The sequence below is a fragment of the Seriola aureovittata genome, chromosome 5, assembly GCF_021018895.1.
Source record: "Seriola aureovittata isolate HTS-2021-v1 ecotype China chromosome 5, ASM2101889v1, whole genome shotgun sequence".
Lineage (NCBI taxonomy): Eukaryota > Metazoa > Chordata > Actinopteri > Carangiformes > Carangidae > Seriola > Seriola aureovittata.
Window position 1 is genome coordinate 11,489,325 of NC_079368.1, and position 15,747 is coordinate 11,505,071.

At 41.9% G+C, this 15,747-nt stretch overlaps 2 protein-coding genes across 6 annotated transcripts in view; one reads left to right on the forward strand and one right to left on the reverse strand.

Moving 5' to 3' along the window:
- Positions 1-143: 143 nt before the first annotated feature.
- lysmd3 (LysM, putative peptidoglycan-binding, domain containing 3) lies at positions 144-4,733 on the reverse strand. Of its 3 annotated transcripts, none has more exons than XM_056375532.1 (3): positions 4,624-4,733; positions 3,025-3,301; positions 144-1,920 (listed from the first exon to the last, which is right to left on the reverse strand). In XM_056375532.1, the coding sequence occupies exons 2-3, from the start codon at positions 3,289-3,291 to the stop codon at positions 1,189-1,191; spliced, it is 999 nt and encodes a 332-aa protein (XP_056231507.1). In that variant the 5' UTR covers positions 3,292-3,301; positions 4,624-4,733; the 3' UTR covers positions 144-1,188. The 3 variants fall into 3 exon arrangements, with proteins under 3 accessions (XP_056231507.1, XP_056231505.1, XP_056231508.1); XM_056375530.1 differs by lacking the exon at positions 4,624-4,733 and adding an exon at positions 4,338-4,623; XM_056375533.1 differs by lacking the exon at positions 4,624-4,733 and adding an exon at positions 4,312-4,623.
- A 725-nt stretch (positions 4,734-5,458) lies between these two features.
- The window catches only part of adgrv1 (adhesion G protein-coupled receptor V1), a 113,414-nt gene continuing 103,125 nt past the window's right edge, over positions 5,459-15,747 (forward strand). For all 3 annotated transcript variants that reach the window (XM_056376794.1, XM_056376795.1, XM_056376796.1), the window contains exon 1: positions 5,459-5,869. The gene's annotated coding sequence lies outside the window, so the exon portion shown is untranslated. The remainder of the gene's footprint in view (positions 5,870-15,747) is intronic.

Genomic DNA, 15,747 nt, shown 5'->3' on the forward strand with positions numbered 1-15,747 from the left:
CATTATGTGATTGTTTCTACTGGTTAAATATTGTAGATACGTTGGAAATACTGTTGAGCAGAGTGATAGTTTTTTTTGCATTGTGATCTTGAGAAGCGAGCTTTCTTTTAATGACTTATGTAAATAAGAAATGCCACTATGTGTACACTGGCAATAATTTATTCAAAATAGATGTATTTATTCTCCAGCCTGTGTCACATTTCCACAAGTTGAAAGGCACATACTGTCAACAACACAAAATGCTTTGTCATAAAATGTGAACACAGTGAAAATAAAAGGGCTACATAACAAAGTCTAAAATTTCACATAATTATAAGTACTGTATGAGTGTCATTGTGGGAATACTGTGCATTTCCCATCTTCCTCACCATGCTCTTAGAGGTTTTTTTTTTTTAAATGGAAAAAGAAAAGATTTCTCTTCAAGCAAGCTCAAATTAAGGAAACTTTCATGGCTTTTCAGAGACATAATTTGACTGCAACTCCCAATACTGATAGTGTAAGTAAAAACAAATGCTCAATAGTGGTGAAATAAATTAATTCTGTATTAAACACAGTGGCAGCATTCATACTTTTCCAACAAATAGCATTGAAAAATTACTAACATGGCAAAAAACACAGTTGGAATAAACATCTTATGTTTGAGAGTAACTCTGTGGATGTGGTTTCTAACCACATCCACAGAGTTATTGATCATCTTAGGGTGTAGCCACTGATCCATCACTGAAGAAACAGGTGAGAGATCTGCTCTCCTTGGACAATGTTTGTGTTGAGCTTACTGAGAATGCAGCAGCCCAGCTGAAAACAAAAACATCACCTCAGTTCTCCTGGCTTAGCTGATTACATGAACTCTGGAACCTGTCCATCAGTTCAGCCTATTATAACATGTCTGTCAAAATGGACACAAATATAGAGGAGACAGGTGGACCCATTTCCAGCCCATCAACATTCCTTGTTGAAAACCATATAAATACAAGTGGACAGACGCAAGAAATGATTGTGGCCACACCCTTATTCCTAGTCGCTCAACCCTATAAAAATGACTGTAGCACTATCGAGTGACTGTCCAAGTCAGACAGATTGCATTGTATTAAGTCAATAAAAATTATTAAAAAATGGGAACATCCACTTATTAGGCTTATTAGGTCTCTGAGTTAGCAAAAAAGTTATATGTAAAGTTATAATCCCTTGCTATGTTTTGTCTTTCCCATTGTGTTCACCATCTCCTGCTTTGTCCACACCTGGTCCCTGGGGATTCCCATTACCCACACTTCCAGCATTATGTCCAGGTCCAGCCCCTGCATGGTTATGTTCTCCAACATGAGAGTCCACATTACTGTCATGGTGAGATCCATGATACATGTCGCTTTGAGCTTGTGTAGGAATGCCATGATGGCTGACATCAGCTTTCATTAGAACCTCATAGTACAGCAAATAAAACACAGGCGTGACTATACCAACAACCAGCATGATGGCCACTGCTGTCCACCATCTCATGCCCCAGTCAGCTCCATAATAAGGGTCCTTTCTCTGAACGGGTTTATACTCTACTTCTGCTAGCAGCGGCTGCTGCTGCTGCTGCTGCTGCTGCAGCGTTAAGGAGGACACAACTTCATTCAGGCTGCTCCGAGACGGGCCTGTCGATTTCACCAGCCGCTCAATGTCCTTGTCCTTCTCCAGGAGAAATCCTTCTACACTGTCGGTAGAAGAAGAAGAGGAGTCTGTGGAGGACTCAGAAGGGAGGGAGGTAACAGGGGAGATCTGAGGAAGGCGTCTGGCACCTGAGGGGGAGGCAGATTTAAGAGGACCAGTGCTGTGAGTCTCAGTGAGGACGCTGAAGCGCCTCACAGGAATCTTAACTGAACGCAGGGCAAAGAAGTCCTGCTCTGTCAAGAGGTTGTTGGCACGCTTAATGTCAGCCACCTAGGGAACATAGAAAAGATGAATTTAGTAAAGTGTTTACAGACAAAAAATGCAAATTACTGTCCTATGAATATTCTGGATTATGAGACAACCACTAAATTAGAATGGGCCTCTTTTAACACAGTGGATAAAATGATGCATATCATAAAATATAGATTATCTTCAAACTTCTATAGACTTCTGGAAATAACAATCCAACATATTACATGAAAAATCTGTAAAATAAAAAAGTAAAATGTGTTAATTTGGTAAACACTGTCTATAGGATTAAATGTGTTAACCTCTCATACTCTAGTTAATCAATTACCCTGGATATATACCACGGATATGTTGATGCCACAATCTCAGGCATTAACTGATTAATTGATTCGTAGTATCATTTAACCGCCAAGAACATTTTAATTACTCTGAAACCATATCCATGTTGTAAACTTTCTCTTGTATCTTTGATCAGGAAATAAATAACTTCACATCTGATGTTGGAGTACTCTGTTAGATAACAGAGATTAATTATTGATTCTATAAATATTCTATAAAATATGTCAAAATAAAAACCTCCTGTGCATCCTGAGATACATTCTGTTGTTACTGGAGGGTACCTCAGGACTCTAAAGACCTGTGAGGGCATGGAGGAATCTCGATGTTAACAGAAGGTTTGGAAGAATTGGATAACGTTTTGTATATATGTGTGTGTGTGTGTGTGTGTATATATATATATATATATATATATATATGTGTGTATGTATGTATAGTGATATAGTGGGGTCCAAACATCTGAGACCACTTCATGTTGCTTTAATTTCACTTTCGGTGCAGTCTGGAGCATCAGTCTGTCTGGAGACTGTGCTGGTCTTAATTATTTGAGTAGACAGTACTACTTCCTGCAGTACAGTATTGTCCTAATAATGCATCAGAGAGTGTAGACACAGAATTTGTCCCAACACTGCCGTTTTACACACAGAAGAGTTCTAAGTAATCAAGAACAATTGGGGAACCTGTAGAAGCTGTTTGCATGAACTTTCAAGGCTTAATTTGCTTCCATTCCTGAAGGGAAGCTGTCTGAAAATGAAAGATACAGACACACAGATCTGAGCACATACGTACTGAGCAATGGTACTGCAGGGCAATGCTGTTCAGAGTGTCACCCTCTTGGATATCTCTGGTCAGGTAGATAATATCGTCCATCCTTTCTCTGGAAGTGCTCCTCCGTAGCCTCTCTCTGCCACGAGGCCGCAGCTCATAGCTCTCCCCATCCTCCTCTGACAGGTCATTCTCTGAGCCATTGTTTCCAAACAGATAGGCATGACCGCCATTGGCAGGTTGCACCATGGTGGCTGACTGGAACCCATAGTGCTGGCTTCTACTGGACATTTTTTCTTCACTGTATTGGGAAGAGCAGAGATAGACTTGGGTACTGAATCCTAAACTTGTACAGCATGTTCTTTAGGGATACCAAAAAGGTATGCTTTACCCTGGGAGAAAAGTTAGCAAAAACATTGTTTGATCTAATTAGCTACTTTGGTGAGTCAGTGTATAACTTAAAACACTGGGGGGCTATCCTGAAGACATGGCACATTCATGCAAGGCACACAAGCAAACCTTCACTACTGCAACATGGGTCATGAAAGGTTTTACCATACATGTAGGTGACTATGAAGTCATAGTTTGCATCAGGCAAAAGTTTACAGTGGACTTCTTTATGAAGGTGCTACCACTTAATACCATTACAGCTGTCCATGTCATCCCCAATGTGACCACTTACAAATCGCACTATACAGACATAAAGAGACTGTGAATAGAAGATGGCCTATTAGAATTGTATGACACCATACTAAACCTAACATGCAATTCTTTCTCTGGAACCTGCAATTAACAAGTGTAGGCAGCAGGAAAATTCACTTACAGTAATTATACGTCTCTTGGCATTTAGCAAGCCAATCTCTATGGCTGTCCAGGACATTCAAGTTACAGTAAAGCTACATAGCGTCACTTATCATACTGGAAGAGGCTACGAGCTTATCAGTCTTCTAGATGTCAATGTCCTCCGATTATATAACATTTCAGTTTCGTTATCCACCATGGCTATGGGAACATCTTATCAGATAACATTATCTAGCCATTTTTACCACAGCTTTGATATAACAAAAGCAACAGAAAGATCAGATTTCATTCTTAGTTACGAGTTTGAACCAAATGTCATATTCCTGACCAGCGCTGATGTAAGCTAAGTTAGCAGCTAGCAATCCAAGGTGTTAGCCATAAGGACACCTATATCAAGCACACATCGATGTCATTAACTAGCAAGGCTTGCGAAGTGTTAACGTCAGGGTGGGTAAAAGCTCAGGTTAACTATTTAACTATGCAATTAGCTATAAGTAAAAAACAACATACTGATGCTACACCGCTGTCTCGCTCACCCCACAAAAGTCCAGTCGATGTCGTCGTCCACTTCGACCATCAATGTAACTTCAACAACTCGTTTCTCTAAGCAGCCAAATCAATGTCTTAAATGAATATCGGTCTTGTGCTGACGGAAGTGTAATGTACAGTGCACGTACACAGTTCGGCTAGTTAGCACAGGCTAGGCTAGTGCTAACTAGCGTCCACCTATGTTAGGTGGCTAGTCAGGTTTGGACAGTTCTATCGGTCAGTGGTCAAAGTTGATGAATATGTTTGGAGGAAGTCGTCAGCAACTGCCTTTACCTGAAAAAGTGAGCATTGATCAATCAGTTGTCCTGAAAAATATCCATCCTACTTCCAGAGGATTATCTTCGGTCTCACCTTGTAGTTGGTTTGTTGCTGCTACCGTTCACGCCACGTCAACAGAATATTTACGTAATGACGTTATCACTGACGACTCCAAATCGTTCATTTGTAATCACAAGATGGCGCCAAAAGTCAAGTTAATATCTGATAAAAATCCCCACTTTTTAGGAATGGACGGTGCATTTACTAATTCTGGATAGAAATTAGTGTCTAGTTAATTCTATATTCAGACTCCAGTATTCATACCCGTAGTTTATTTCAGCTAACGTAAGCTAAAAAAAAAAACAAGCTAGCCATCGTGCACAAAATAAACGTGTTATTAAGGCTATGGTGGGGAAACTCAACACGGTTAAAACTAAACTAGCTAGTTTACTAATTTTAAATATATAGTCAGATGTATCGATTCTACTCTAAATTATGTGTATAGACTACCATTGACACTCTGAACAGGTAGGCGACGATGTATTTAAAGCTATGTATATATCAACAGGGAACATTTTCGGTCATGTGGACAATGATGCAAGTGGCATTTCCTGTAAAACTGCGTGTATTTTAATTCTAATTACAAAATTGTGTCAGATTTCAAGTTACTCTACCACAAATCTGCAAAGTTTATGTGGAGTGATTACAGCAGTGGGCAGAGGGACAGCAGCTGGTCGGGGGGTCAATACCTGCTTGGCTCACAGGGTGGAGCTATCCGCCACCATACTGTGCACCCTCAAGAGACAAATGGGATTAAAACATCTTGTCTCATTAGGCATCGACCGGGAGACGAGCTGCAGTCACTGAAGAACTGCAAACTAATCTTTTCTGTTGGGACGGTGAGTCGTGTGTACAGTAGCACTAGGTCTCACATGGCTGCAGGAGCCCGGAGCTGTGTGTAGAGAGAGGAGAAGGTCCTGAAGAGACGGGGAACCGCTCCGTCTCTGTTATTTCTCCCGGCTTCAGTACCGTTAGATGACATACGCGCTTCATCCCATGTTGTTCACCGGGAACCGAAAGCTGCCGAAGGAATAACAGATTTCAGTAGGTTTTTATTAAGCACTACAAAATGATGCGGTACTTGGCTGCTGTTTGAGAAGAGGAGGAGCTGAAGACCCTGGGAGCGTTTATCGATGTTATCCTCACCAATAAAGATTTTGTAGCAATTTATCTTGGACAGAGAGGCCAAGCAAGGTGTCAGGTAAGTTGAAATGATTTATTTTATGTCTCCTTTCAAAGATGTTTCTGTTTGTCATTGTGAGTAAGCCAATAGTAAGGATGTGTGGCGACCAGCAAAACTTTATAGTGGATTAATTTCATAGAAAGACTTGATGGTGCGATGATATCGCTTTGTGACACATGGTTATACTGTCTCGTAGACAATTCAAACGTCTTAGATTTATTTTTCAGTAGGTGAGTCAGTAATGATTGGTGATTGCAGACTGTTTTGCCAGTGTTAGATTAATAGTGTGGGGAATAAAGGAAACAAATGAGTAGCGATACTCGTCATCAATTATGCCAGACAGCTCAAGCAGACATATTGTATAACACTATAAGAAAACGATTAAAAGTGGTTGGCCACTGCTAATTTCTTTTTGCACTGTGCCAAAAATCCCCCTTGGAGCAGCTAATAAAATTGAAAAGCCTAAATATTGATTCAGCGCAATCAGTAAATGAATGGTAGCCCATTGAGGACGGAGACAAACGCTTCCATGGTTACATTCAGGATCTCCAGTGTGATTACTGCGCTTTGTGTGGGTTTTCTCTCTCCCACTGAAATACAACAACAATTCAGGGGGAACTGCCACACATGGTGAGCTGGAGACCCTCTCATAAAGGCTCCGTTGACTAATCTATAGGCTTACTCGGGCCATAAGTAATCTTGGCACACTTTGAGTTGCGCACATGTGCTGATACTGTTAAATAAACGAGTGGTGCCTGTAGCCTCATTGTGCTGCTGCTGCTGCTGCTTCTTTGCGTATTTTACGCATATGTCCAGGCTCCATAATTTACACCAGTTGATGGGGTGGGGTTTTTCTGTCCTTGAATAATTAAATACGTCCACCTTATCTCTAATTGATTTGACATGATGTCATCTTGGTGCGTCCCTTGCAAATCTCTTTTGTTGCCTCCTCTGTGGTGCCTCAGCAGAGGAAAATCCTTTTTCTCACTGGGGAGGAAGGGAGGGAGCTGCTTCTGTATCCATTCAGCACTTACACCTGCTCCTCCTCAGCGCCAGCCTTCACTCTTCACTGTTTCTGAAATGTATCTTTGTATGAATGGATAAATTATTCAATCAGTTGAAGAATTACAGTCATCCCTCTTTGTTTGCAAAGAAGCAGCAAAACCTGCCATGAAACGCTCACAATTTTCTTTCCTCTATCCTTCAATCTCTGTTTCCATCATCACAAACCCACATGTCACGGTCAGTCTGTTTTTGTAGATTTGGATCCTCTAAGATCCTCACTTGCTCAGAGCCCAGGCCCTTTGTTTGTCAGTGTTTATGTCATCGCCTGGCAGGGGTCAGCCCCCAGTCGCCTGTGTGTGAGGGTCTGAATGTGATTCACTGGGCGGAAACTGTTTTACTGCCTGCCTCTCTCCCCTTCTGTCTCACCCCCCCTAATGGCTACACAGTACAAAAGGGGACAGTGCCATAAACAGAGCTTGTTCACTGATGAAAGGTGCTGAAGTGTTGCACATTGCAGACGGGATGAGATTGATGAGAGGACTTGCATTCTCCGTGTGTGGGGATAGAGGGAAATAGTAGACGAGGACATAGCCCTCTACACACTTCACCGCCCTGCAACAGGCTGTGCCCACCTCTGCGCGCGGAGCGTCACTGTTGGGGGCAAGAGTTGTAACTTATGTCTTTATCTGTGGAATGAAGGACATTTGAAAAGTTGAAATAGACCTTTGCATGGCTTGATAGCTATTCTCTCTACATAAAGATATCCTCTTTGTGATCCACAATAGTTTCATATTTGCCTCTTAGACATATCTGCACTAGTTATATTGAAACACAAGCCTTTTGCTCATTTTATTGCATGTGGTCTGCATCTTATCACGTTCATGTTTTTTTATAGAGCACATTTTATTACGAGGAAACTAAACACAAAAGGTTGTAGTTGTCTTCTCCTCAGTGAGTGTTCTGCATTTGCGTTTTTTCATGATGTAGGAAGAGAAAAACAGCGCAATTGCCTACTACGTCTCTTATTAGTTATGGTCTGGTTTTCATTTCCACACCTTGAGAGGATAAAATGTTGCGCCTACTTCCCCACTTCTCTTTCAAATTACCATTTGCCTCACAAGTAGCACACAGTAGAGCAATTCAAAATCCTTTGGTGCAAGACAGCCCAGATGCAGACCACAAACTTGCCTCTTTGGCACAATATTTGGAATTGACTGGACTCACTGAAAGCTTATTTGAGTTTATGAACCATAGGTGTTAATATTTTTTGAACATCAATCCGAATTCAAATTCCAAAGACATTTTTTAGAGCAATAGATTCTTAGCCGCGCATTTGTCCAAACACAGCTGAGGAGCAGAGGGGTTTTCCCATGCTTTTTATATTCACTACAATATTATTGGGGAAAAATAAGCATGAGGCGAACTTGAACACAGAACAAAAATATTTGCACATGTAGTCATGAGTTTTTGGTGCTTTTTGGTTTTAAGCTGTTTTCCATGCCTGTACATTGAAACTGTTTTCTATTAGATTAATTTTCTGAGATTTAGAGATTTGAAGAGTTTGAAGCCTTCTCTTTCAGTGTTGTGTGTGTCATTTCAGTGTATTGCTTCTCGATTATGTGATATTTGGCCAATGTGGGGAAAAAAGGCACTGCTGTGGGCAGACAGTATAATTAAGGCTCTCAACTTCACGAGGAGACATTGACGAGACTGGGAGCGTGCCATAGGGTCAAAGAAGAAAATACAAATACAGGAAAATTACTAACAGCAACACGAGATAAAATAAAGTGATATACGACTAATAGAATTGAAAATGATGATGTTTTTAGTTTTGCTAATTTCTAATGAACATTCACTATATTTCCAGTGCCAAATAATCTAATAACACAGGACCTATGGTCGCGTATGCACATCATTCTGTTGTTGAATGGGATGATCATGTCTGATGCCGCCATGTCTGCAACCCTGGTGAAGTTGATTTTAGATTTAGTGAATGGACAAATTCAAGTCATAAAGAACTCTCTTATAATGTTCTCTGGGATTTGAATACTTTGTTTTCAGAAATCATTTGACAGTTCATGCTTACGCACAGGAGACAGTATCATGTTTTAGTAGTTGTTGTCCTTGGAGCAGAGGGACAGGAAAGTGGTGGGCCGACAGCAGTGGCCAACAATCCTGAGGTCTCTTTAGTGGGCCTGACCAACCGCATATTGTTCCCGGTGAGAGGATTCTTGTACGGTTGCTGCAGTGAACCCTCGGCCATGACCTCGCTGTCAACTCTCATAATCACACACTCATACATACACATACACATACACACACACACACACACACACACACACACACACACACACACGTACACATACGCATACTTATTGTTATATCTCACGCTCTGCAGAGGCAATGAGGAGCCCTCCTACATCTGCACAGCATCTCCAATGGACTAATAAACTTGAACTCTGACCTCTTGTGATGTCAGAAAAGCCAGTGGCCTCAGATAGGTCAGCCGTAGAGCCTCTCCAACCAACTGTACGCTACTGGTTCATCTACTACATCCAACAATAATAAAGTATTTTCAATTAAAACACTGCATAAAAGATAGTAAAGTTAATATGTAATATTTCTGTAATATGCTCATTATATTCTATGGCAATAGCATTTAAATCCAGTTAAACTAAATCAGCTATGTTTCATATCAAACTGCAAACTGCATGAAAAATCTGTGCAGGAGGCACACAGAGCAACATCCTTTTCTCAGATATCAAAACATAAAGAAAAGTAAAGTTTCTTTCAGGAACACTGTTTCCTCTGGTTCACATTAGTTTGGCTAGACTCTGTACAAATTAAATTTAGTTTCAAGGACTGTTTAAAGCATGAATTTTTTTTGGTTTTTTTTGTTTTTTTTTTTTGAATGGCTTATTATCCCCATAAACCCCCATAAACCTGCTCCACAGCCTAATTTGATAAATGAACACACTCTCTGGTTGTTTTTCACCGACCCCGTTGCTTAAATGCACAGACCCCTACATGGGTCCCTCTGTCTGGACATAAATCCTTGAGTTTTACCCCCGTGCCTGGATGTTTTTGAGGGAGCCACGTGGAACACATCCCATAGTGCCCCCTGCTTCTTGTCTTAATTTAGACAGGTTGAGTGGGTTATGCTGGAAGGACATCATGGCTATCCATCCCTATACCCTTCCTTCTTTGTTAGTACTCCCTTTGCCTCTCACTAGGTTCTTTGTGTGTATGTGTGTGTGAGAGAGATAGAATGAGAAAGAGTGGGAGAGAAAAAAAAGTGTCAGGGTGCCTATTTAAAACATAAACCTGGTGATGTAGGTCACCAACCCCCTCTACCCTGTCCTTTAAACCAGCCCAGCTTTCTTTCTTTTCATGTCTTTCTCTGTTTATCGCTCACTTCCCTCATTGTACTGTAGTTGGTCATGGCAGAAGAATTCCTCAAGGAGGTCGGGGGGGGGGGGGGGGGGGGGGGGGTTGATCCGAGCATGGCTGCGATGTGGCAGGGTGTGTTTATTGTTGTAAAAAGATGTATTCATCCACTTTCTCTCGATGCCTACGTAGACTCGTCTATATCTTTTTGAGCAAAACATCTCAAGAGATTAGCATCACTTGGTAGGAAATAGGAAACACATCCTGCAACTTTGTGTGAAACCCCGCAGAAGAGAAATGTTTTACATTGGATCGAAATGTCAATTAATATAAGATAAGATACCTTTGAGTTTGATCAGTGTCTTTTTGTAAAGCATGCAACAGGAGCCACACATGTACGCTAACAATGTGTACACACCTATAACTGCTCAATCGCACATTCACTGTTCCGTAACAAACAGTTGTGTGAATGGCTGGTTCTGAATCAGTCAGACAACAAACTAGATGACCAGCTTGATGTAAGCAATGAGCAGCTTTTTAAATAGTTCTTGTTATATTTTTCTCTATGATAATCAGGATCTGGTGACCACTCTTGTTCAGGGATTTGCTTCCTCCTCAATCCCGCCATCTGGCCCTTAGTTTTCCAGTGCTGTAAAGGCCTGAAAGAAGGGCTCTCCCACACCTACTGTACCAAGGATGTGTGTGCCATGCGTGTCCTTGTTTAGGAGTGATAGAGTAGAGCCGAGAGAAAAGGAGAGAGTCTGAATAGGATGGTTTGGATTCTGTTGGAGAGGAGGCTGGCATGCCAAAAAGTGGGAGAAACAAAAGAATAGAGAACTGTGGCAATGTTAGAAATGCACACAAAACACAAAAAGGAGCATGAGTGAACAAAAGCCTGCTCCTTAAAATTGTGTGCTGGTCAGTGAATCGTAAAGTCCCACTTCGTCTCCAATGAAAATACTCCCCGTTCTGGGTTGTCTCTCTGTTTTGGGAACTCTTTTGAAATGCAATTAGCATTTCATCCAGGCCCAACCAGTTACATGCAATGAAGTAATACCCTTTCTCATTTGGCCCTTTGGTCTACAAGGCTGTGGAGAGCACAACCTTGTTTAATCCCCTGAAAGTGCTTTTCTGTCTGCCTCCATCACTGTGTGTCATACAAACTAATCAGTCAGCCAATGCTCAAACTGGAAGACGCTCTAAATTGCTCATGCACTGGTTCCTACTCAATTGGAACCACTTTCCTTTTTCTATATTCCTTCTTTCCCACTAGTTCGAAGAAAAAAACTCTTGTTTTTAGTTAGGGATGCGAGATGCCATTGGCTCAACTTAAGAGCAGCCGACCACGGCTGTGTGGACAATACCTCTCTCTCTCTGTTTCTTTTTTCACAGTAAAATGCACACTTGATTGGCAGCCTCTTGCCCCTGAAGGAGAAATGCCTGGTCTGAAAAGTATCGTCTGACAATAGCTGGAAGGCTGACCTCATGCTTTTTTTTTTCTTTAGAGAGGTATTCATTCAAGTGTTTTCTAGTTCCCCTTATGTGGAATGGCATAATTTGGCTGCAATTCAGTTCACTGCCATCCTCATTTCCCAAAAATCTTTCTCCAACTTCTTGTTGGACTAATGGTAGGTTTTCTGTTTTTCCCCTCAGAATAAACAGAATTCTGTTTTTCGGCTAGAGCTCTCCAAAATAAGCCCAGTGAGTAACACAGAGTTTTTGTCAGATTTAATGATGTATGTTTTAGCTCTACTCGCTTATTAAGTTTCTTAATTTCTTCTCCTCAACTTCTCTGTATGGCGAGAACATTCACTGATCTAAAAATACCAGAGGCAGAAACTACATGTGAAGTGCAATTATGGGCTTTTGTGAGTTGACCGGGTATGGCAGCCGCGGCTATGTCGGGCTGAGAATGGACGGTGGGTGGTTTCTGAGGTAGGGCTCGACTCACATTCGGCTGGTGGCATTGCTTAGCATGGAGTGCAGCTCAAACAGAAAACAATCCAATAAACAGAGCAAAGGAGGCACTGTGGTTTTGGGCCAAACACATAGCCTGAGATAAATATAAACTGAGCTAATACAGCAGCCATTCTGTGAAGTGAAAAACATTTTTGTTTATATGTATTTAATGACACAATAGTATTATTATTAGATTTCATTTTATTGGATTTTTTTTTTAATTATCAAGGGCATTTAGAAATTCCTTGCAATATATTTTGAGCGAACTCTGCCCCTGCCTGCTCAGATTAGGCATTTTTCATATTTAGTCTGACCTCTGAATAATAACCCGGCCATCCAACCACAGGGCACTTCCATTTTCCAGTGTGTTTGCAACCCTATAGGATTGGCTTAGCAGTGATCCCTTACATTCTACATAAATACAGACTGATGTACTTGAAGGCTCATTATCACCCCTTTCTGTATGCCTTTCTGCCTACCACACCATCTGTCTGTGCGTGTGTTGCTGTGTACTTATCTGTGTCTCTGTCAGTTTGCGTGGTCGCTTTTTAGTGTGAATTTGTACTGAGGAGACACACAAACATTCCAGGAACACTGTTATATTAGTTGATGTTAATGACAGAGCAGTTTCTGTCTGTGGCCAGACTGACTCCAGATCACCGACCAGAGCTGTAAGATTGATGAATGAGATCCCACTGCGGGCCTCCCAGTGTCAGACAACTGGAGATCACGTTCTGTACTGCCAGATATAACCACATGCTCTTTACCAAGGGCGTCTCAGGACCAGGGAAGCCTCAGGGCAGGGATGCCGCATGGGAAAGCCCTTGATTAAAACTCTATAGACTATTATCCCACTCACCCTCTAAAGAAAGAAAGAAAGATTATTGCTTTCTACTTTTAAAGCTTCAAGTACTGAGTATTCTCATTGAAACCACTCTCCCAGTGGCAAAACAGGATGACAGATATTGTATTTAATAAGACAAAAAATTGAGATACAGTATATTTCCTAGTTAAAGAGAAAATTTGACTCACTCACTGTCAAACCTGACACATTTGTGATAGCGTTAACTTACGTCGACTACCCAATCACCTGACTCACCGCTAGCCGGCACATGGCACGTTCAATTCCGTGAATCCTGCAGTGTCACGCTTACTACCATCCTCCGACTGTGAAGTCTCAGGCCTGCAGTGAATAATTGATGCTAAAGATTACGGCACAGAGGCCACTGTCAGGAGAAACCCTAGAGGCATCAGCAGCGTGCACTGACCCCAGGAGCAGCCCTGCAACCAGACACCTCCTCAGCACCTCTGACAGGGATATCCAATAGATCACTGAGTGAGTGAGTGAGTGAGTGAGTGAGTGAGTGAGTGAGTGAGTGAGTGCGTATGTATGTGTGAGTGTGTGTGTGGCGTGTCTGCACGGGATCCAATGTAACAGTTTGTGTGAACCAGGCTGCTAACACCAGTAGACTGCTTTAAGAAAGACTGACAGGTGATGGGGTCAAACCACCACCGACCAACCATGATATTATCACTGTGACTGCCTGTGGTGCTTATCACGTCTGGTGGTGAGCTATCCATCACAGAGATACAGGAAAACCAGTTTGTCTCCCAAAAAGTGATAAGATTCGCAGCAGCACAGCAACAGATATAAAGGGAGTGAGTAATTGCAAGTGGATACTGCTGGGATACTCTACATGTACCATACGTGCGTTTGCATGTGTGTATGTGTGTGTGTTGCCTATGCATTGTTGCCTTTACCTTTGATCTGAGCTTAGCTGGCGAAATGAATGGACTTAAAGACACAGTTGTAGCTCAATGCCCAGCGCTTAGAAATTTTCCTGGCACGCACAAAGTCTGCTTGTGCAAGAGAACCATAATTCTAAATGACTCTGCATACTGAAAAGAAGAGAGAAGTTGGCTGGAAGTATTATGTATCGGACAAAAACAGTTTTGGTGAAAGCAGGTTCAAGGTCAAGACTTAACTAGATAATAATCCGATTTAAACTACAGCCTTAGGAATTTGCACCTTATTGTTTGTGAAGAATGATTCAGGATTGTTCCAGACCAAAGGTTAATTTTCGTTTGAGCTTGATGACTAATTAAAGAGAAGATTTGACAATGCATTATTGTTTTGTTGTGGATGACTGTAATGATGTGCATCACATTAGCCAATACAGTGGGTAATACGTATTTATTGGCTTCTTTGTAAAATAAAGTAAAGCAATATAAAAGAAAAGTCAGCTGACTGAGGTTGGAATCACAGAATAAGTCAATAAAAGCAGTTTTGGATGTTCAGAATGTGAGGACTCTTCAGTTGTGGTGTTGTCTGTGGCTTGTTAGGGCGCCAGGTCCCAGAGTACTGGCCCCAGCCATCATTTTCTGTTCCCTTGGCCCAGGATATTTGTGATGGACAGTGTGTTTTCATGCATTTCAGAGCTCTCCAGTGTCCTGGCCTGTCACCCAGCTGTCTAGCTGAGCATTGAGACCTTGCACTTTGGATGTATATGCTGAATGTGTATGTGTGTGTATGTGTGTGTGTGTGTGTGTGTGTGTGTGTGTACGCACGCGCACGTATGCGACTGTGTCTTTGCACCTCTCGACATGGACTCTGACTCCCAGCCTTATCAATGTCAGAGGTCTGCGCCAGGCACTCCATGCCGCCTTTTGCTGTGACAGACAGATTCTTGGTCTCCCTGTAACCCCTGGGGTCAGGGTTGGCTCAATGCATGATGCCAGCACAAAAACTTGCCTTGCCTCTTATAAAACAGACCTGTGCCATCCACACAGCATCTGCTTTGTATGAAACCCTTTGAAGGAAGTGCAGCATCTGGGTCAATGGATGCGAAAGGGACCACCCCTCTGTTATGGAGTAGGGGGTTAGGAGGTTAGAGGGTTGGATACTTGCTACCATCCATCTAAAAGATTGTGGTTTAGGTCTAAGTGAAGTTAGGGAATCATTTGAAAGTTAGGGAGTGAGGTTTTGGAGCACAAAGATTTTCTGAAGAAATAGCCTGAGAGAAGTGAGAGCTTTTGTTCTGAAAACTTGAAGCAGGGATGACAATGAGAAACTGAGATTAAATGACAAAAATGTTCCATTCTACATGATAAAATTGTGATGATTTTTAAGAAAGTTTGCATGCTGTGGTGAATAAAGTATTGCCATTGCCATGCCATGTACCCTCAGGTGCACTATTACCCATTAGTGTCGACTAGACACTAGTGTAGTCTAATACTGTGTACGGCAGTGACAGTGAGATGGTGCGAGAAAGAGGCTTTATAGCTTTTCACTCAAGCTCTCAGTCAGTGATTCAGGAAGTTCCCAACCCCAGGAGAGGGAGCAGGGCGAATAACAGGATTTATTCAACCTTGGCCCCACATTGTCCAGCGACACACTCACCTCTCTTCTCCCTTAGTCCCACCCTCTGTTCCGCACTGTCCAGCCCTGCTACCCACCAGCTCTAAATCCTTTTTTGATGGATTTCCCAGCAATCTCTCTGGCATTTCTGTGAAACACGCACACACACACGCACACACACACACAC